General features: G+C 38.4%; 1 protein-coding gene across 1 annotated transcript in view; it reads right to left on the bottom strand.

Moving 5' to 3' along the window:
- CCNH (cyclin H) overlaps positions 1–22,996 on the bottom strand; it is a 120,598-nt gene extending 97,602 nt beyond the window's left edge. The window contains 1 exon segment of the mRNA XM_031557440.1: positions 22,524–22,996. Coding sequence (XP_031413300.1) covers positions 22,524–22,996 — 473 coding nt within the window.
- Between the last annotated feature and the right edge of the window lie 605 nt (positions 22,997–23,601).

Raw genomic sequence — 23,601 nt, 5'->3', positions numbered from 1 at the left:
ATTAATGAATATTTATTGCAATCCTCCCCTCCTGTTCCTGTCAAAGGTTAGTTACTATTTTAATTGAAACCAAAGTACCAAATGTTACAGCTTTTTGGTCTTGGTTTTGTTTTGTTTCTGTGTTTGTTCTTTTTTTGATGGTGGTTTTTTTGTTTGTTTGTTTTGTTTTTGTTTTTTGTCTTTTTGTTTTTTGTTTTTTTTTTCCCAGGTTTTATTCAATATGCTCATAGGAAATTTGATAATATGTAGCACAGAAATGGGATTTAAACCACGGAGTTTCAAGTTGTATTGTGAAAATCACAGTTAAGCTTTTGAGTACAATATGTTAAGTATGTTTAATAAGTACAACCTGCCTTTTGCAGAGCTTTAAATCAGTGTGTGCAGCTCAGGATGCACAATTAACTTTTTGAAAACCGACGAATTGTATTTTCATTTGATTTGAATTTTCAGGTGCAAATGTTATGCCCTAGTTTTGTATTAATGATTATTCACTTCTGGGCAGATCAGTGCCACCTGGAAGGAAGAGACATCAAGTATTTGGTTGCAAATTCTGTCTGTGAAAATGTGGTCTGAGGGCTCAGAATGTTACAAAATTTTTCCTCTCTTATCTTCTTGGCTCTCTAAGTACAGAGCTGAAGTCATTTTTAAAATTGTTTCAGAAAACAAAATACAGGTGCAGGAATGAGACTGCCAAATACTTGATGTTAGAATGCACTGAATTATTGTATTTCCACCCATCTTTAGCTAGATGCATGCAATTATTTTTACCACAGGATTTGCATGTAGCCATATGTTTAATTTTTTCTTGTATTCTGTCTGAGAAGAAGAGAAAAAAAATGCAAAGTTAGCTCTCAGGAAGAAGCTGCAGTTTCCAAGCAGAATCATTTTTTTTTTTCATTTAACCTTAAAGACTAACCAATTTGCAATGCATTTAATGTAGAAATAGGACAATAGAAGCCATAGTTTGATGTCAAGCACCCTCTGTATCATTTCATTAGTACTTAAGTTTCAATACTGTTAGGTCTCCTGGGACTAGAGAGAGCCGCAGTCTGTTCTCCAGTTGCAGAAAACCAGAATTTATCAATTTTGTCATGATGCTGCTTTGGCCAATATGAAATAACGTAAAAGGCACGTGAGCTCATGCATTTGTTTAAAAATGTATTTGAAGTTACTGTGAACTATAGGATATCAGAATGTGAAGCATGTTTATTGATCTTAAATGTACTCACTAAATTGCTTCAGGGCTATTCACAGAAATCATGTGAATTTTTAAAGCTGTCTTCTATTCCTTTCTTACTCATTTTCCAGCTAGAAAGGGTTGTTTTACTCTACCATACTCAATTTAGGTGTATCTACAAGAGAACAAACATACATCTACATCTGTACACAGATATGCATGCATTCTTTATTGATTAAAGTTGAACTTTTGTTAGAGGGGATCTGGTGAAGCAATGAGTTTTTAAAGGAATTCTCACCATACACTTTTTGGAATCAGTATTTTTATGCATTTGTATATTCCATGGAGAAAAACAGGTATTTCCATAAAGTAGGAATCTCAAGCCATTGGAGAGGATTGAATATCTCATGGCCCAAATTGCTGTCGTCAAAGCTCCTCTCCTTGCCCTTCGCTTCCCACTCACCTCACCTCCCAAAACACATCTCCAGCACCCTGCTGACCTCCCAGGGGTATTTTGGGCCTCAGCCCCTCCATGGAGAAGGCACCCAAACAGCACATGTGGCAAGTGCCATCCTGCAAGCAGTGAGTGTATTTCACAGGGTATTTTTCTTTGAAAACTGTTGAAGCATTCAAGCTCACAAAAATTATGTATTTTTGCATTATTTGCATTGCGTCAGGTTGATTAGAAGATTCATCATCATTTTTCCAGGCAGTCTTGTCCTCTCGGGACATGGTATTGCCAATGCCCACATTGCTGTGCACTGTATTTGTATAGACCAAATGATTACTTCTACTACTACTAAAGTTATGTTATCTGATCCATGTTAAAAATATGTGCTTCTTTAATGTTCTCAGAAATAAATGCATGCTAGGATTTTGTTAAGGTAACATGTAAAATGTTAAGTTACCAACATCTTGGACGCAATAAAAGAACAAATCCCATATAATGACTATAATCCTTCTTCTATGTAACTCTCATGCTTAATCTTTCTATGATTGTAGCTGGAAGAGCCCACATTCAGTTATTCTGGGAAGTAATAACATCCCTTTCCAGCCCCTGTGTTTTAATTCTATCCACAACCCCATTAAATAATTTGAGCATTTAATTTCTCTATTAAAGAAACAATATGAAGTTGGGAACATTTCTATAAACAGATTCGGGTGTGCTTTTTCAATTTGCATCTCTAGCAGCACATTAATATTTTTCACTTTCCTCTTATCTTTATTCCTCTTCTAAATTTCTTCAAGTCCATTTTCCCCTGAATATTGGTGGCTATTAAATCATTTACCTCTTGTTTGCTGGATATATTGTTGTTCCAGCCAAGGAACTCAATTTTAATACATTACTATTACTTTGGATTGTTACTAATGTATGATAATATAAGGAAAGTGTAGACTAGTCGGATATCTTGGGAGGAGTCATTTTATATCATTAAGTGACAATATTATCACTTTATACAAATTCCGTGCATCTATTACTGGCTGATTATTTGAATGCAAAAAAAAAAACAAAACAAAACAAAACAAAAAACCTCCAAATCCATGCTTCTACCTAATATATACGTGTTTGTGCGCGTGTGTGTAGTGTATCTGTATTCATGCTTGCTTGTATGGGTCATGTTTCCATGCATATCCTATCATCATTGCACATAGGTAATACAATAAAAATTTCTCTGTCTCCACTGTCAAGACGACTCATTACAAACATTAATTGAAAGTTTTTAAATGCACTTTGACATCTGCCTTAATGCCTATAAAATTACCAGTAAATACAGTTTTAGTCAGAAAAGAATATAATTAATACAAAAGCTCACAAGTACGACAGTAATTTTAGCACGAGTTTACAGAGATAGTCCTTAATAGCATATGAACATCTTGAAAAGCTTTTAACATGAGACAAAGATGAGGTTGTATTTTGGTTGGAAATTGTACTAAAGAGCTGGATTTGCAGGGTTTTGCAAGGTTGGCACATCTTTTGTTCCTGCTGAAATTCATGTGTGTTATGGACCTCTAGTGCAACTTTTGTGTCAACAGTCAGAGATGACTGTGGAGGGACAGAGCAGGAGCCAGGGACTACCTCTTGGCTGGGCTTGCTCTAGCAAGCCACAAGTGGACAAAAGCCAGAAACAGCCCAACACCACAGGGGACAGATCATAGTAGCACCATGTGATAGTAGAGTCAACTGCAGATATTGGAATATATATATTTTTTAAATATATCCCATTTATACAAAACTACCACAACCTCCCACTGAGGAAAAAAAAAGTACTGCTTTTCAGCCTCTGATTCCAGACCTTGCAACTGGAATCTTTTTTCTCCATAGACACACACTGGGCAATCTGGAATATGAGAGAATTTTTTGAGTAAAAAGCAATAAGAATATTTCCTGTGGCAAAGCAGAAGTGGAGGGAGTTCTTCAGTGGGAGAGGGTTAAGTACACCCTGCTATTGCTACAGTGGCACCTGAAAATTAAAACTATCATAACGCCTTGGTAATTTTAAATTATCAACTTTAAAATCACAGATGAACCCAAGAGCAAATGTTTATCATTTAATAAAGAGTGAAAAGGAAACTGTTGTATTTATGTGTTATTGCAAAACTGTTCTCTGTTATTATAAGGGAATTATCTGGACATAATGCTGTGAAGGACATCTAGGAGAAAGAAAAGGTTATGAAGTAAGATTGACTCCTCCCCAGACTAATTCATAGCTGGTTCATTCCTGGAATAAATTGGGATGATCACATCCCAGGAGCCCATACCTTGACAGAAAACAAGCATCATAGCTACCAGTGTTGCATCCTGTTTAAGTTGTCAGTAGGCAGCCGACTGATAGCAATAGAAATGATGGACACATTCTTTTTATTTCTTTTTTCTTTCTTTTTTTATTTTTATTTTTTCACAGAACAAAAGGAGCAAGTCCAGCTACGATTTTTTTTTTCCTGTATTATGCTGTGTGATAGACCTTTACAAGAATAGTACATAAGGACAGCTCCTTGTCCCTTACATGATGTCTTTGAAACACAGTTTGTGTTCGATTCTCCACTCAGTTCTCAGCAATAGTGCAGAGCACCAGGCACCCATTTTTACAAGGCAGCATTACAGTGTGGTTCCGGCTCCAAGCATTTGCTCTGCCTGTGAGGGCTTTCTGTTTACAGTTGGTCCTGGCACGCATGGGCCGGTTGCATGATAGCTGCTAATGGCAAAGCACTGTGCTCCCTGTGAACCTGCAGCATTTTCTGCCATTGTTTCATGCATAAATGTAGGGAATGTCGTGCAAGTCGGTATTAATTTAATTCAGAGAGTTCAAAATGTAATAAAGCCTTGATGACATTTACCTAGGTAATCAGATGATCTGATTTTTTATTTATTTATTTTTTTTTACATCTCTTTGTCCTTTGCTAAATTCAACCCCTGGTTTCTCAGAGGCTGTGAAAAGCTGTTATAAAGCCACTTCATTTCTTAGCTAATTAAGGACTTTTTTTTCTCCCCTCTTTATCCATTCATTTCTTCTTTTCCTACCCTTTTCTATTTCTCCTGTCAATCTTGCTTTATAATTTTCCAAGTGCTAAAAGTGGCTCCAGCTGGTGGCAGCTTCACAGCAGCAATGTGTTGTTAATCGCAGACAATTGTCTCAATGTGCTAATTCATCAGTGTAATTTCACACCAGATCTTTTCTGACTTCTAAGGGAAAATCTCCCTTCCCAGGCAGGCCGACACTAAGAAATCGCTGGTTAGACTCTTCAGAATAGGATAGAAAAAAGTCCAAAAAAGTAGCAAAAAAAATAATAAAAAGCCACATAAAGTGCAAACAGTTTAATTGTATGGCATACGCAACACATGATGCAAAGAAGGAAGAGGAAAAGGAGCAGCTGTAAAATGCCAGGATGTGTTACTTGCTTTTGTTGTTATTGGTAGTGGTGGTGGTTGGTTGGTTGGTTGATTGATTATGTGCTTTTTTTTGGGGTGGGGGGGGAGGAGGATGTAGAGTGTGGGACTTAGTGCAGGGCGGAGGAGGACAGTTTTTGACCTTTCCTAATTGACTCATGAATGATAGAAATCTTCATAATCTAAAGCATTTGAAAACAGATCTCAGGTTCAGCACGTTTTGGGACAGCAGAGATAGTTAAGCTTCCTCTTAAAAAGTGTTGAAATGAAATATGCTGAAAGATTAGATTTGATCAGTAGCAGCAATATAGTCTTGTGTCACTCAAAATGTGGAATAAGATTCAAAACTTTAGAGAACCTTCCAGCTACTGAAAGCTGTTGTTAGGGTGGAGGAACTGTAAAAAAAAAATAATAATAAAATAAAATAAAATGATTGTTTTATATCAAATCTAAAACAGCAATTTTAGTCTCTATTTTAAAAAATACTTTAAAAAGAGACTTGTTTAATTTTCATTTTCCCATTCTTCCAATCTTTTTGAGTATAATTCCATCTGTTCAACCTCTAGGTTTTTCTAGCAATGCATAGAGATATATGGCTGATATTAGACATGTATGGTTTGTTTTCTCTTTCTTAGTTTTGTCACATGTTTAAGGGATGGAGCGGAGGAAAAATCAGAAGGAAAATCTGTTCTTGCAGTATATCCAATATGGTCAGAATCCAAAAGTGCTGCAGGAAGTTGCTGCAAAAACATTATAGCCTCGTACTTTGAAGATATTTTCTGGTCAGAGTAACATATACAACAGTTTGGGGATTTTTTGTGTGTTTTGGTCTTCCTTAAAGTATGTAATCCTTAGATAGATACGTTTCAAATACCTTTAAACTATTTCTTTTCTTAAAAATTGCTGCCCAAATTTAAAATAAATATGCAGTGTGGCGAAGTTTGTGTGGGGCATACGTCATCTCCTGGTATGCTCATGGTGACGGATAATGAGATGAGAAAAAATTAATAAAAGTAACAGCTGGTACTATTCTTTATTGGACTGTATTGGACTATCATCTCTGTTGCAGGTTAAGCAGCAGGCAAGCTCTTGACAGTATCTCTTGTCTCTATTACAGCATTAGTGTTCCCTGAAGTCAATAGCTGCAGCTAAAGAGAAATAAAACATAAGCACCTGTGAAGCATGTGTTTAGCAAAATCAAACTGTATGTGCCCACTATGGAACAATATCAATAACACACATCCAAGATAGATGCTGTGAGTTTTGGATGAAGAATATATCTACACTGAAGGAAATAGAAAAATCAATGGAGGATTTTTAATCAGCCTGCATCAGGACACAGAAACAGCTGTCACTCTAGGAATCAATGAATCCTTTGGCATATATTCTGCCACAAGGTCTCTTAACCCAAATTGTTTTACTGTGCAAGATAGGAGCTGCTCTTTCGTGCCAAAGCCATGTTTGCCCAACTAATTCAGCAGAAATTTCCCTGAGGACATTGCCCTCCTAAAATTAAACATGAAAAAATTGAAAGGATTTTATATAACTTGTCTTGCTTTGTTTTGAGGGCAGGAATGTTGCTGTGAACAGAAATATAGCTTTATTTCTGGTGGTAAATGGTGGTAGATGGAAAATCGTGAAATCATGGAGTTGTTGAGGTTTGAAGGAAAAGACATAAATATCTGTTTTAGTTGATTCCTCACCCCAGATTTACTTCTGAAAATCTTAATTATTTTAATGAAAAAGACTTCATTTTTCAAAAAAGGAGTTTAAGAGGAGATTTTAGATGGCTTTATGCATCTCCTACCATAGGAAGTCCAAAAAATTCACTTTAGATCAAGCAAACTCAAGATCTAAAATTGGTTAAAGAAGTGGTGATGGATATAATGTGTAGGAAAAATCTTATTTTCACAGCTCCCTTTCATAACCAGGTAATAAATAACCGAATTCTTCTGACGTATTTTCATCTTTGCATAGAGGTACATGGCTGATATGAGACATATATGGTTTCTTTTCTCTCTCTTAGTTTTTTTTCTTCCTATTGCCACTGGAGAATTCTTCAAACTGGGTAAGGAGCTTACGAGGTGTAGATTAAGTGTAGAAAATGACTACTCCTTCTACAAAAAAGGAGGCTACATGACTTCTATCAGTGCTCTTTCCTGTCAGGAAAATAAAAATCAGTGCCATGCAAATTATAATGAACGTATTTCAAGATAAAATTGAGCAGCAATTAAAAAAAAAGTTTTTACAGAATCCTGTATTTAAATGTGTATTTAAAATAGTGATGTAATCATCAATTAGCAAAATTGTTTCAATTTTCTGAATGTTTACTCAGAAATAGATACATTGTGCTATGAAAAGTTTGCCTAGCTTCAATGGCATTGTTATGAAGCCTGAGTCACATTTGAATCTGTAGCCGGAGAAAGGGAACAGCTTCTTTTTCCTCTGAATCTGCAGTTGTCAGTCAAATAAACTTCAAACATACAAACCTAATATTTCTTCTGTGTCTTTCATTGTTTGCTTGCTTGTCAAATAATTGTCATCTCATAACTTTCTCACCTCTGTGAGAAAGCCACAGCACAGCCCACTCTGTGAACAAAAAGGATCTCTCAATAGGTCTGGTGTGGAATACACTTCATGTGCCTGATGAAACCTCTTCACAAAACAGTGCCCTTAGCTGCACTGCTGCCACTTGAGGTAAATGATCACCCCGAACCGCAGGGCAGGAACTGAGCATTGCTGCTGAGTGCAGAAGTATTAACAAGCACTCCAAGGAGAGTTCTAAAAATGTGGTACACACAATCATTGATATGAGCAAACAATTTTTGGAGTAGACACAGTGCGATGCTTATTGTAACAAATTAACTCCAACCAAGCTGCAATAGAAGTGTGAGCTCATTTTTTAGCTCTTGTTGCTAGTCAGAATGTAGATACTAAAATGATAAAGTCTTAAAATACTTCAGATGGATAGATGAAAGGAAAGAGGTTTTCTGTGCAACCAGAGTCACTTCTGCACTGTTTTAGTCCACTTGAAACAGCAAGTTTGTGAGTCCAGTCTGTGTGGTTTATTAAGTACATTCTTTGTATATTTGTTCTTTAGAAGCAGCTACTTTTACAGGTCAAAATAATCATTATCACCAAAGGGACTGCTGAATATCTTCTAATCCAATCCCCTGCTAAAGCAGATTCTCTACAAGAGTTTGTGTGAATATTTACTCTCTGTGGTAAATATAATTAACTGGTCCTGGTATGCACAGTTTACATTTTATCTGGTAACAAACATTTCTGATTCAACAAATGTTACTGTATAAAGCCTAGTAAAGTGATCGTTCAGTTAACATTGCTAAGTAATTGAGTAAAAAGAAGTGATGAGATTGAAGTAAAATCTATCAAAATGAAGATTCTTTAAATTCAAAGTCCTTTCTCAGCGTCTCAGCCTGAGGAAAAAAAGTCAGAAATATCTTACCTATCCTAAGTTTCCAGAGATTTCACTGTTATGATATTTTCCCAACTGAGCAACAAACAAGCAAACACACACAAAAAATGTCTATAAAATATATAAGTATTCTCTTTCGCTAATAAATTAGTGACTAATAAGAAACTATGTCTTAGTTGTTACTGAAACTGTGTTAAAAATGCACATTCAAATATTTACTGCATAAACTGACCAAAAATATCAATTGATAAGTTTTATTTTTAAAAAATGTTCTGTGACTGGCACCTATTAAAGGAAATGAAATAACATATAAGAGACTTGCATAAGCTTTAGAAAAAGAAGTTTTACAAATCCTCAAGAGAGGATTTGGGCATTACTATAAATGTATAGAATTACTCACCTCTAGCTAGGATGTAGCAATAAAATTCAGCAGTAGTAATCATGTTAGCCTGGAACAGGTCAATGGTCAGGGCCCCGAGCTGCTGGAGTTCAAGGAGTGTTTGCACAATGCTCTCAGACATAGGGTTTCATTTTAGGTGGTCCCGTCTGGAGCCAGGATTTAGACTTGATGATCCCTATGAGTTCCTTCCAGCTTGGAATATTCTGTGATTCTGTGATGTACACAGTTTTATTAGTTACATACCATTGTATATATACATTTTTATTATTTATAAGTTTCTTTGCTTGTTACCAAGCAGGCAAAACTTTTTTACAGGTTGCCAACTTTTATAACTTCTAGTGTAGAGAAACTTCTTTGCCTATGTTGTTTTTAAGCCTACATTTGTGGAAAGGTAGCAGCCTAGCTGCATGACATCCAATAGAAGAACAAAGACACATAGATCATAAAAATATTATGTACGTACAATAAGGGACAAAAAAAAACAACAGCTCACAATTCTGCAACCTACAGAGGCATATTAATGCTTTATCATCAGTAAGGATGAACCAGAAATAGTCAATGCAATATCAACTTTCCAGAAACTGTTTCAGCAAAATCCATTACTTCTGGCTGCTAGGGATACAAAGATATTTTGATGTAAGAAAATCTTGTAATAAATAAGATAGATTTTCTATAAATAAATACTCTGCTAAAAATCAGAAATTAGAAGCATCCAGATTTTTCTGAAGAAGAGGATGATAATTAAATGCTTACAGTCCTATATAATAGTTGATGTAGTCTATTTCCTAACGATCAGGAAAAGCTTGACAATGTCTGCAAGTAGCAAAAATAACTCAGAGTTGTCAGAGTAAGAACAGTAGACTCTACTGAAGCATCTGAAAAAGTTTCTGCTTGCAGAAGACAACACCAATGAAATTCATTATCAGGAAGTAGCATGCCCTATAAAGAATGGAAAAATAGTTCAGACTAACTCTGCTGCCATTGTGTTGCCATCTGTCACACAGCAACAAAAGGTGATGGGAAGTTGGTGGAAAGGTTCAACCTCTACTGTCGTACCACCAACATCCACTTCTGATGCTGTGGGCCAACAGAATAAAATACTTTCAATGTACACTGCTATAAACACTCTGTTCCCTCCGTTAGAGTAGCCTACTCAGATCTATTGTCTCTCTATTGCTAGGGAAATAGACCAAGTAAATAGGCACTATAGATTTCCTGCTTTGATATTGAGAAAGTTACTGTTTCCTATTAAATGTAGTTTTAAAATGCAGTAGCTGATTCCTTTCAGTTCACCTTTTCAGATCTGTGGCAGGGGCCTTTGAAAAAGATTCTGGAGTAACATTTCAAGTACATAACTATTTCTAATGAATTACAGAGCTCTCGATTAATGGCACTTGTTGAACATTACACTGGTGGTAGTATAAAGTGTGGAACAACAGCACTTCTGCCCAGTGTGTTCTCTCCAGTAAGACAGAACTGGCATCACTGGGGCAGAATTTTTATTTATACTTTTGATTTATTGTCTCTTTTCTTTCTCTTTGCCTTCTTTTGTACTTTTTAGTTTGGCAAAAATGGACATCTGTCCTGCTGGGATGAGAGGAATTGTCCCTCAGGAGAGATGCAACAGTGCTTGCTGAAACATTCCCACTGAGTGCTGACTTTGTAGTGCAAATCCTCAGCCCTGCCTCCCAGCACACTGATTGGAAGACAAAGAGGAGAGACTTAAGAAGCTGTCAGCATGCAGTGCTCTGATCCATCATCAGTCAGTTGGGAGTGGGAGCACCCACCACAATGCCACCTATGAACTGCAGCTGGCTGTAGGTACGTTTGTGTGTGTGTGGCGTGGGAGTTAGTGTATTTTATAAACCTTATTTCATCATCTTGAAGCTGTAGATTCCTGAAGCAGTGTGAGTCACAGCTTGACATGGAGCAACAGGCCATTCTTGCATGCACGGTCGTTTCCTGTATTTCTTCTCTGCCATCACACTCTGTGTCTTATAGCAAAATATGCCTGTTTTCTCATCCAGAAGAGGGAGTGATATTAAGCATCCTCAGAGACGCTGAGGATGCACAGTGCAGAGAAAACTGTGTAAAACACACAGAAAATTGAGCTCTGAAGGGGAAGACTGGGGCTTATGAAGGAAATCAAAATGATGTTGCAAGAGGAAACAATATAGTGCACAAAGCCCCATTGAAGAATAATTACTTGTAACTATATTTTATTTAAAGTGACAATATAGATGTTAGATAAGCACTAGTTTCTATTAGCTATCATAACATCCAAAGCTAGAAATGATAACAAAAATGTTTCTAGAAGTAGCAAAAGATAACAGTATTAGATAATTATCAGTCCAGATATTTAGTTACAAGGTTGAACCTGAAGAAAAAAATTTATGAAGTCTCAGAGTTGTCTGACAGTCTATTTCTATTTTCCTTTAAAAGAGGAACACTGGAGAGAATATCTGAAGCAATGTCCTTTGGCTACAAGATTAAGGAGACTCCTGGACTTGCCACTGATAACTTTGGACATTAAATATAATTTTTGATTTCTTCTCATAGAAAATATATATATATATTGTTCATTACTGTTTTTGCTTATTTTAAGCTGATTTACAGATGCAATATATTTTGATATCCCAACAGAACTGTATGCTAAGGTATTAATCTGATTTGAACAAGAAGTAATGTAAGAGTTCTGAGCGCTCATAACAGCCTCACCTTAAATTCTTGGGACCTGAATTTTGTCCCTGTGGAGCCCCTTCCACACCTTGACTTTGGTGAAGTTATAGGTTGTCGGGCCTTGCAAGTCTTTTAACAGTTAAGCTTCAGAAGAACCCATGTCATAGGACACCTGCAGAAATGTTCCTTTGAGGAGTCTACATGGACAATGCTCTTTCTCCCATAGGCAAGAAGAGTTTGTCCTGTTCTTTTCAAGATTCCTCCTGCACTGTCTTGGTGGACACAGAACTACCTGCCTCTTGCACTTTTTCAGCAGCCAACAGACTCAAGGCAGAATGAAATCCTGGTGTGGGGACAGAGGTGGATGTTGAGCATAAGATTTTATGTAGGCCCAGAACACAATCTAGTTTGTTCTGTTTTATTTTGCTTCCTGCAGGAACAAAGCTGGTAAAAAGGAAAATGATGTATTGCTTTTTGGAAGAAAACAATAGCACAAGAACAGCAATTCTATCTATCTGAGAAGACAAGCTGGCTAGATGTTGACTATTATAGAATTACTGAAACTACTTTCTACCTTTGGCAATAAATACATTGTTTTCCTGAACAAATGAAAATAATAAATTATAGCAGAAAAGGCATTAAAAAAAAAAACCAACAACAAACAAACAGAAAAAAAAAAAAAACAGTGTAAAATTGCAGAAAAGGGAAGTCATTATCTTCATTACTAAATTCTGGAATGAGTTAACAAATGCAAATACTTTCTGCACCGATTCCTCTGTGTGCTGAGCAAGAGGAGCAGCAGCTCCTGGAAAACCACAGGGCTGTAGCTGCAGGCAGCAATGTATATCCCCTCAGGCTCTGCAGTCACTGTGACTGGCTATTCTAGGATAACTCCACATGTCAGCAGCAACCCAACCTGCCTGCATAGATTTGGAGGGGTGGAATTAGGCAGAGAGTGACTCCTGCCCCAGGCCTTGTGTCACCTTCTTGCAGATAAAAGCAGGAATGAAGCTGAAGGCTGCAGTCACCACTGACTGTATCTCCACACCAACCCAGGGCTGACATTGACACTCCAGTCTAGTGTGTCATTTTTATGCTGTGACACATATTTGTGTGTGTTCATCTCCCAGACCCTCCGAGCAGCTGTTTCTGCTCCTCATCGAAAAGAGAGTACTAAGGAGGTACCAAGCACTGCAGACAGTTTTTCAGAGTTGGGGTGGCGAGGAGGTGCAACTGCTGCAAATAAAACTCTTGAAGCAAAGAAGTTCATCACAATGCTCAATGTGCCTTCCCTTTCTGTATTCCTGACCTGAAGGGGGGGACAGTGTGGGAGCCCAGCTGAGAGGGACAGCTGCTTCTCCACTCCCGTGTCTGCAGTGCATACCTCGCTCAGCAATTAGCACATCAGTCTCTGCAGTATATAGGCACCATCCACAATATTTTGAAGCTTCCACACTCTCCCCCCTGAGGCAGTTGAATTTACCTCTTCTTTGGATACAATCATCCTGACTAAGTTATTGCCTCTCTTGGTAAAAGGGTTGTTCCAGAAAGTTGTGCTGTGTTCTAAAGGGGATCTTTCCCCTGCAAAGATTTCAAAGAAAATGCACTTTGACTACTCTTCCCAAGCGTGCTTTGTGCATCACTCCCTGGTTAATTATGATATTGGGGAAAAGAGGACATGGAAGCTAACAGTTCTCCAGTTGAGATGAAGCACACCAGTAGGGACATTATTGATCCTTCTTCAAGATCTTGTAGAGTCCTCTAAGAGGGTAAAAGATTTAAAGGTTTTCTGCATAACATTCTGAACATCCCAAGGGCTATAGGTTAGGTTGCACATGGTACATGGAGGCCAAAGGAGTCTGTCCCAGCCATGACCCTGCAATGTGTTGCTGTTGAGATTACCCCGCTCTTCTTAGACTGCCCATTTCTTCATGTCTCTGTCTGGATTTATCACCCGACTCTGGTAATCTTTTCAAAGTGTCAGTCTGGATGGTGCACATCTCCACACACCACAGCAGAAGTTGAAAGGACGCTCTTTAACAGCTGAGACATTTATCAGCACCAGAAAGAACCAGAATCATGTGGTTTCTGTGAGCAAACACTGCCCTTTGAAGATTTAGTTTCTATCTTTCTCAACAAAGTTAGAAATTTGCTACGCAAAACTGTTATTTACTGTACCCAATAGACAGTCTGTATTAGTGCTTCACAATTACTATTGTGACTGCTAAAGGGACTGCTTTACAAAAGAAAGAGGAACAGTAGGTGGCTCTCCTACAACAACAGTAGCAGCAGCAATTATCATAGTGAGCAAGACATACAATACTATACTTCTAGCTTTGGAATATCTTGCCTGTGTTAAAATCACAGCTGTGACAAGGGACAAAGTTACAACATAGTTATCCCCCGGCCCAAATACAATATGGTTCTACTTTGTTGTGCTGATGGGTCCATAACTATGTTCCACAGGAAGGCATAAAGGTTAAGGTTACCAGCTGCACTCTACAATGAAAGAGTGTTGTAAGTGGGTCCCATGACACAATTGTATTTCTAGTACAGAAAAACCGTAAATAGGCTAGTTGCTATAGAGCTCTCCCTTTTTTTCTGTCTTCTGTGTCCATGCATATACACTTTGCCCTAAGGATATCTCTAGAGAGCTGTGCTTCTACATTTACTGCAATAGGAGGTGCTTTGATATGATGACAGGGTCACTGTCTATCAAAATCAGGAGATCAAAAGACTCATGCTTAACTAGTAACAAGTCATCAAAACACATTATGATGAATTTTGAAAGAGCCAAGCCTGTTTTCTCACTAAAGAATGACAGAGCAAACATTTTTTCATTGTATGCTCCAGGAATTTGATTGCTATTTTGCAGTTTACCCTTTTACCAGATATACCTGATATGTCAACTCTGTGCAAAATCAGAAAGCACTGCTGATTTTATCACTGAATAGCTGAAACTCAGAAAAAATAATGCAAGACAGTGTGATCTTTTCAGTGTCTTACAATACTTTAATAGTTACCTTCCAGTTCTTTGATACTTACAAGATAAATACTGATTGTAAGACAAGATACAGGGAAATAGGGGGTGGGATTTTAGTGACAAATTTCCAGCGATCTGAACTCTCTTGGCCTGATGAAGGGATGAAAACTTGCCAGTTAAACCCTTACTCTTCTACTTCCATGGAGATCTTTCACATCATAGTGTCTTATGTCCTATAAATAGGAATTGTATATTAAAAATCAGAAGGATAATGAATTCAACAATGTGATTTGCAGTCCACATAGATTCCCTTGACATTTCTTTTTAAGGCATACAGTATGAGTGTTCACTGTTATTACAGTGGCAAGGAGGTCACCGGCTCCATAGATTGCTCCTGATGGGAGATCTCACCTCTGCTATTGAGTTACCTGATGGGCAATCACAAGCATCACTGGATGCTTCCAAAATTAAAACTGAAATGTTGAAAATTTTCTCCCTAAAAATCTTTTAAAATCTACTCTGGACTTTAAAAAGCACTTTTTCTGCATTTGCTGGGCACTAATCTGATCACTGTTTCCAAAATTAATTTCTTTAATGCTAAATGATGTAGAAAAATTGATGGGAAAATAACTTGTTGCCTTAGGCACCTTATATTTTGTAACGTAGAGATAGAAATTGTTGCTGAAGAACCTAACAGAAGTGAAGAAGCTCAACACAAAATCTGCAAACCTCTTTTCTGATTACCAACTAAAAATAATGACATTGCTTAATATAGCCAGATAGCAACATGATGCTGGATATTTTCCTGGTCTGAGGAACAATTAGATCCACTTGTTTATTTTTTTAAAAGTATTTGAGCTTTTTTGTAACTGCTTCAGTATTACATCAACAATTTCTTCACAGGTTTAACATTAAATGATCTTCATATTCCTTAAGGTACAGAGAGCAAATTTGAGAAACTCCTATAATTCAACAAAAGAGAACAAAATCATCAAGTCACGGAAAAGGTATGCTGGAAGTCACAGAAGCAAGCAAGCAAGCATGAAGAAAAAAGATGTTATTACTGTGATAAGGCCGTGTTAGGGAAGCTCTAACTAAGTGAGATATGGCCCACTGCTTCTCTTCATACTATTAGCAGCTATGTGTGGGCTATTTGCTTTCACCCAGAGTCAGTGTGTGAGTGGGAAGAGAGAAACCAAAGGCATCCATGCAAGAGAGATACCATTTTTTCTTGTTTTGTTGGAGTTTAATGCCAAGATGTCCTTTGGAGAATGACAAAGTAGAAACTTCTTTACAATTCATTCTGGGTTCTGTATCAGTGAGGGAATTGTATTTGCATCTACTGAAGCTGTTGAGTTGAGTGTTGTGGTGCAAAAAGAATTAGAGAATGTGTAAATAGATGTGAATGTGGCAAATTATTAAAACCTGCATCAAAAGCCATTAGCTTTAAACACACATCAAAAGGCTTTGCTGAGTGGCACCTTTCAGTATCTCTTTTGAAGAAGTAGTGTGGAAACCACGATAGAAAAGGAATAATAAGATTTTATCTGATACTCACAGACAAACAGACTGCTTACAAAAGATGAAGGAGTCAATTAAACTGATGAAAATTAGTCAGTGTATTAGTTACATCCCTCAGGTATTTGCCCTGTCTCTCCCATGACATTCTCAACCCTGAGGCAAAAACATACATGCCATTCATGAATCAGCTCTTGAACTGACACAAGCTTCATCAAAGTTTGCTAAGAAAAAACAAAATCTGAATTAGTTCACATTAATGTTCCAGGCTGAAAACCATGCATGTCGGGCACTGATTTGTGGGCAAATCAGCTCATTCTGAGTTGGCCATCCATCTATTTGAGAGATGGGTCCAACAACTGAAGACAGTATTAGCTTTAACCTGCTGGTTTTAGTTCACCGGCACAAGTCTGTCAGTGCTTTCAGGCATGACAGGGGGTCCTTCTTCCCCTTCTGCAAGTCTGTCTCTGGCACTAAGGCACTACTTATATTTTCAAAGGCACTTTATACAAAGTATAAAGCATAATTTTCTCCTAAAACGGGTTTAAAAAAAAAAAGAAGTGTAAGAATGTTCCTCAGAGTTCTTTCAAAAAAATTTTTTTGTGCATTTTTCTTTAGTATTTCAGCACAGAATATGAGCACAACACATAACTTACATGGAGATAAAATTTTGACATTGGCATTATATCATAATGGCCTGTGTTTTAATTAAATGTTTAGCAATACAGTTTATATGTTATTAGTGACATACAGTCACTGCCTGTACTTCTATATTTTCATTTCAAGTTAATGGTATTGAAATCAATCACAAACTTCAGAAGCAGATAGAAAATAATTACAAAATAACTACCTACCTGAGTTTAAGCATATGAACAACCTTCTAAATACAAACTGCTGACAATTTACTGCACTGAATACTCTGTTAATCTTACCACTGGGTAATAGTCCTATGCAAATTCAAAACTGCAACTCATTTGTGTTTGGCAATGATCTGCTGGAACTTTTCCTGAACAAATGGCAAGAAGAGAGAACAAAGAAGACTGAAGCATGTGGTTTTCTCATCTCATTACACTCAAAACAAGTGTTTTTACATTGTTTTGAGAAAGTCTTAAAAGTCACTTCAGTTGTTCAAACTATGAGCAATATCAAATACAATCAGTGCTCACATACCAGTAACTTTTTGAGAGTAGTCACGTCTATAAGTGAGTTGGCCAGATTTAGGGTAGTCTCAATTGGGGTTTCTATTTTTGGAAAGACTCTGCTGGCAATTAGTAAATGACTAAGCATAGTCCTCCCTAGCCATTTAGGTAATTTAACATTCTTAAATGTTTCTAAAGTAGGAAGTGGGTTATAGAGTGCACCACTTAACTTAAGAGTAAGTTGTTCCCTTATTTAAATTTCCCTAAAGGATTTTGTCATGGTACAGACTTAAAGAGTACATACAATGTTACCATGCCCATAAGACCTAGGTTTTTTATTCCAGAATATGCCATCACACTAACATAGATTAGCCGTGATCATTTTTAGGTTATGGATTTTCTTCCTCCCTATGCTCATAGTCAGCTGCTGTACACAGCATAGGTTTAGGTCAATTCTGTCATACTCATGTGAAAGGTAGTTCAGTATGGAGTTTCAGATTTGTAGAAAAATATGCTTGAGCTGTTTCTGTGAGAGCACAGAGATATAAGAATGCAGATATCTCAATCAATGTGAAAGCAGTTCTGGTGATAAATTGTCAAAGCACCATGAGCAGGACTGCCTTTCCCTGAAGACAATAAATGGTCTTTTATTTTACTTTCCTAACACATTATCATGTCAAAGCCTTGATCCCACTTCAATCCTGCTAGTCTCAATACTCACTTTGTTACTTTTATAATTCCTTGTTCTCTTTCTGATTTGGTACCCTTTATCAGCAGAATAAAGATGTTAAAACTGTGATTGTGCTCTTTTTTTAACCTTGGAAACACCTTGGGTCTCTGAGCTTCACAGTGGAAAACCATGTCTGATAGATAATAATAGTTCACTGGTAATATTATTTCAACTTTGAAATAATGCTCCTAGATTATAAGAAAAGATATACATTTCTAAAAGTATGATTATGTCTCAGAGAGACATGGTGCTGCCAGTTCTAGTCCAGCTTGGTTATATCAGCCATATTAAGGAGGAAGAGAACCTCAGGACAGAAAGAATTGGTGTCCCAAGTCTTCAGCTGAATCAGTAGTGAACACGTGCTTCTCCTTGGTTGAAAATCCATTCATCTGAAAAGCAAAAATAAAATCCTCCTCCTCCATATTTGCCATGTACCATTTTACACATGAAATTATTTCATGGCTTTATAAAATTCCCCAGTTAATCACTCTGATGGGCACCTTTTCTTTGGCATTCTCTTTGGAAATATTTTCTGTGGGACTGGCTGATATCAAGGTGCTCACAGTGGGGAGGGGTCTGGCAGCTCAAAATTACCAGTGACACAAATCCTTTTGGTGAGGCCAAAACTATTTGATTCAGTATTGATTACCTCTTTGAAGTGGTTATACATTGCCTCCCCACCTTCCTTGGAGATATGCTACATGAAATGAAAAACCACACAACATCTTCTGTAAAGAAAACCCTGCCTATCATTTTTATCTTTGAAGAGACACCTGCCAGAACAAACTCCTGCTGCTGCATAGCCTCCCCTGCTGTTAGAAGTAGCCTTTCCCTAGAAGTTCATTCAGCCTTAGCATTTTCTTCTACAGTGCAAATGCTCACAATTCTCACAGCTATTTGCTGGATTTTTTAGAGCTGTTTTAGAAAAACCTCAGACCGTGGATGTGCCAAAAGAATTAAGAGGAGCTTCTAGATCTTTAACAAATACCAGCCAGCAGTTAAAATATTCTATTCCCAGCAGGGGTCCAGTACTGTCTGTCATGTTTATTTTTCTAAAAATTTGTCCTTGTCCCGTCTAGCTTAATGCTGCATGTAGGTAGAGTCTTCACAACAAAACTTTGATTCCTGGTCTTCTTGGTATGGAGATGTTTGCTTATCCAAAGCAGTAACAATTTCTACCTTCCTTTTATGAGTGATATCGTTCTTCCTCACCCTGTTTTATTTCTCATAGAATATAGAATGGCCTCAGACTATGCACTATGTTGTTTTAGTGAGGCACAAAGATTTCAACAACAGGCAGACAGACTCACATGTGCACACGGATAGAAATACATGATCATGCCCTGTGACAACATGAGCCTTATCCTGTTAGAGAAACAGGTTAAAAAGAAATTTGAAGCCAGTTTCATTTTTCTGTTCTATCTCTTGCCCATTATCTGACCCATCTGCATTGCAAAGATATTTTTACTGATTACTTTGACAACTCGAAATATATAAATTCAAAAACTAAGGAAGAGAATGAGGAGTAATATTTGTAATCCTAAAAAATGATTCAAATATTTCAAACTTTTTTTTCTTACTTAAGCTTTTTTGTACATTGTTTTGTTTTCTTTCGTCAAAGGAAATCTCCTCAAACATGGCTGTGTTTGCTATTTACACTCATTTCTAATTAAAAACTAGTGTTTACTACAGATTCTCTACTGCCAGAGACAGTAGAAAGAGAGAGGGGTTCAGGTAAAAAAAATGGTAAAAACACTGCTACTTTTTTCTCAGTGGCCTAGGAATGTAGGAAAGAGCATATCTTGCCTCCAAAAGGAGTGTACTGGGAAGAAGAAAAAAGGATCTGATCGGACATCAAAGGCAAAATATGCATAAGAGGGGGTGGTGGGGTGTAGACAGAATAGAGAGAAGAGTAGTTTGAGGTCTGGAAGATATGACAGGAGCATTGCAAACTGAGACTTGATTAATGTGTGGGAAAAATCCTAATGAGGCTGACATGTCTACAGAAGACCTCACATTGATTTTAATTTATTTAGCTGACTTCTACTTTTTGTAGAATTAACTTTTTTCCAATTAGGCTTGCCCTGAAAATAAAATGCCCTTGATCTTTGCTAATATTTGTAATGGAATCCAAATCTCCAAGGATAGAGATATTAGGATTCAAAGGCAAGTTTATGCTCAATTTTGTATTTAATTTTTTATCATTTTTCTTTTGAATTAATACTATTCCCAACCTGGATTCACCCCTGGAAGTCCATGACAGTCAGCTACAAAGCAGACTTCCCACTCTCTTTCTCTCCCCACACACTCCTGTATTGTGAAAGCAGCTGTCCGTTAAGAGACATTTTCTGGGTACAGTTAAAATTAGACTGTTTCTAATGTCTCAGTAAAAACAGATGGAGAGGAAAAGAAATCTTGCCTGTATTTCCCCATGTATTTGAAAGTTGACTTTACCATTTTCCTGTATGAAGAGCTGGTCAACGCTACAGACCATTTTTACCAGATACTCTGGACAGAATATCTTATGTCCTTCTTATCCAAAACAGATATACTTTCTTCCATCAGAATAGTTTTTTTTCATCACATATCTCTTCATATCATAGAATCATAAAATCATAGAATGGCTTGAGCTGAAAAGGACCACAATGATCATCTAGTTTCAAACCCCCTGCCATCAAGGTTGCCTACCACTAGATCAGGCCGCCCAGAGCCACATCCAGCCTGGCCTTAAATGCCTCCAGGGATGGGGCATCCACAACCTCCTTGGGCAACGTGTTAAGTGCATCACCACCCTGTGTGTGAAAAACTTCCTCCTAATATCTAACCTAAACCTCCCCTGTCTCAGTTTAAAACCCCTTAATTCCCCCTCGTCCTATCCACCTTTGTAAACAATCATTCCCCCTCCTGCTTATACGCTCCCTTTGAGTACTGGAAGGCCACAACAAGGTCTCCCCAGAGCCTTCTCTTCTCCAAGCAAAACAAGCCCAGTTCCCTCAACCTTTCCTCACAGGAGAGGTGCTCCAGTGCTCTGATCATCTTAGTGGCCCTCCTTTGGACATGCTTCAAGAACTCCACATCCTTCCTCTACTGGGGGTCCCAGACCTGGACATAGTACTCCAGATGGGACCTCACAAGAGCCAAGTAGAGGGGGACAATCACCTCCCTCCCCCTGTTGGCCACTCCTCTTTTAAAGTGGCCCAGAATACAATTGGCCTTCCAGGCTGCAAGTGCACGTTGCTGGCTCATGTCCAGCTTCTTGCCTACCAGAACACCCAAGTCCCTTTCCGCAGAGCTGCTCTCAAGGGGTTCTTCACCCAATCTGTATAAATACAGGCATCATGGGATCGCCACAGCCCAAGTGCAACACCTTGCACTTAGCCTTGTTGAACCATATGAGGTTCTCACAGGCCCACTTCTCCAGCCTGTCCAGGTCCCTTTGGATGTCTTCCCTTCTTTCCAATGTATCAACTGCACCACTCAGTTTGGTGTTGTCTGCAAACTTGCTGAGGATGCACTCAATGCCATCGTCTATGTCACTGATGAAGATGCTGAAGAGCACCAGCGGCAAGACCAACCCCTGAGGGATACCACTTTTGACCGACCTTCACTCTAACACAGAACTATTGATCACAACCCTTTGGCTGCAACCAGCCAACCAATTCTTAATCCACCAAACAGCCCATCCTTCAAATTCATGCTTCTCAAATTTCGAGAGAAGGATGTGCTGAGAACCTATGTCTAAGCCTTTGCAGAAGTCCAGATAAACGACACACATCACTCTTCTCCTGCCCACCGATGTCATCACTTCATCATGGAAGGCTACCAAATAGATCAGGCATGATCTGTCCTTGGTGAAGCCATGCTGGCTGTCTTGGATCACCTCTTTATTTTGTATGTGCCTTAACATAGCTTCTAGGAGGATCTTCTCCATGATTTTCCCAGGGACAGAGGTGAGGCTCACCAGCCTGTAGTTCTCTGGGTCATCCTTTCTCCCTTTCTTATAAATGGGAGCAATGTTTCCTTTTTCCTAGTCACCAGGGACTTCACCCAACAGCCATGATTTTTCAAATATGATGGAGAGCAGCTCAGCAACCACATCAGCCATCTCTCTCGGAATCCTAGGATAGATATCATCCAGCCCCATAGACTTATATGCATTCAATTTCATGAGGATGTCTCAGACTTGTTCTGTTTTTACAGTAGGACGGAATCCATTCCTCTCACCCACACCTGGAGGTTCAGAGTCAGCAGACATGGGGAACCTGACCAACAGCGAAGACTGAGGCAAAGCGCTTATTGAGCACCTCAGCTTTTTTCATGTCTGAGGAAGCCACTTCTCTGTCCTCATTTATCAGAGGGGGAACACTCTCTTTGGTCTGTCTTCTCCTGCCTATGTACTTGTAGAACTCCTTTCTGTTATTTTTCACATCCCTTGCCAAGTTCAGCTCCACCACTGCCTTGGATTTCCTGATCCCATCTCTACACATGTAGACAACATTCCCACATTCTTCCCAGGCTACACAACCCTGCTTCCACTTTCTGTACACTTCTCTCTTTCCCCTCAGTTTAAGCTACAGGTCCTTACTGGCCATGCTGGTCACCTGTCTGCTCCATTTCTTCTGCTGGGGAACTGCAGTTTCTTGTATTCTCAGAAGGGTGTCTTTAAGGAGCTGCCAGCTCTGTTCTGTTCCTACGCCTACAAGGACAGTTTCCCTGGAGATCCCATTCAGAAGTTCCTTAAGCAGCTGGAAGTTCAATCTCCTGAAGTTCAGAGTCCTGACTTTGCTTTTTGTCAGGCCTGCATTCCTCCAGATCACAAACTCCACCAGGACATGATCACTGCAGCTTAGGCTGCCTCCGGTCTTAACCTCTCTAATGCTCTCCTCCACACTGGTGAGCTCCAGGTCCAGTAAGGCTTCACCCTGGGTTGGTCTATCTAATGCCTGGACCAGGATGTTATCCTCAACAGACTCCAGAAATCTGGTCAATTGTCTGTCACCCACCGTGCCTCTATCCTGGCAGAAATCTGGATGGTTGAAATCCCCCATCAGGACAAGATCCTGCAAGTGCAACACCTCCAACAGTTGAAGCAGGAAGGCCTCATCAGGCTCTCCCTGATCAGGTGGCCTGTAGCAGACCCCAACCACTGGATGTCCTTTGCTGAATCGATCCCTGATTTTCACCCATAAGTTCTTGACCTGGTCATGTTACTCAGACACAGCTCTTCACAATCTGTCCACTTCCTAACATAAAGGGCAACTCCCCCTCCTCTTTTATCCTTCTGAAGAGCCTGTAGCCTTCAATCAGAGTATTCCAGTCATGTGATTCATCCCACCACGTTTCCATGATAGTAACCAGAGCATAATTTTCTGAGCATACCACATTTTCCAACTTCCTCTTTATTTCCCATGTTCCGTGCATTAGTGTAAAGGCACTTCAGCTGGGCTTTCTGACACAAATCAGATTCACAAATTTCATATCAGGAGTCATTTAAAATTATTTTATAATCTCTAGCTTTAAAAAACAATATTTATTCAAAATTCTGCTGATTTCTTTCTTTTTTTTTTAAGTCCTCAACTCTTACCAATACCACTACTAGCAGCTCTGAGTAAGAGTGAAGTAACTGGTCAAAGAATGAGCATTTAATGGTGTA

The sequence above is a fragment of the Meleagris gallopavo genome, chromosome Z (genome assembly GCF_000146605.3).
Source record: "Meleagris gallopavo isolate NT-WF06-2002-E0010 breed Aviagen turkey brand Nicholas breeding stock chromosome Z, Turkey_5.1, whole genome shotgun sequence".
In the NCBI taxonomy this organism is placed as follows: domain Eukaryota; kingdom Metazoa; phylum Chordata; class Aves; order Galliformes; family Phasianidae; genus Meleagris; species Meleagris gallopavo.
This window is presented reverse-complemented; position numbering and strand designations above follow the sequence as displayed.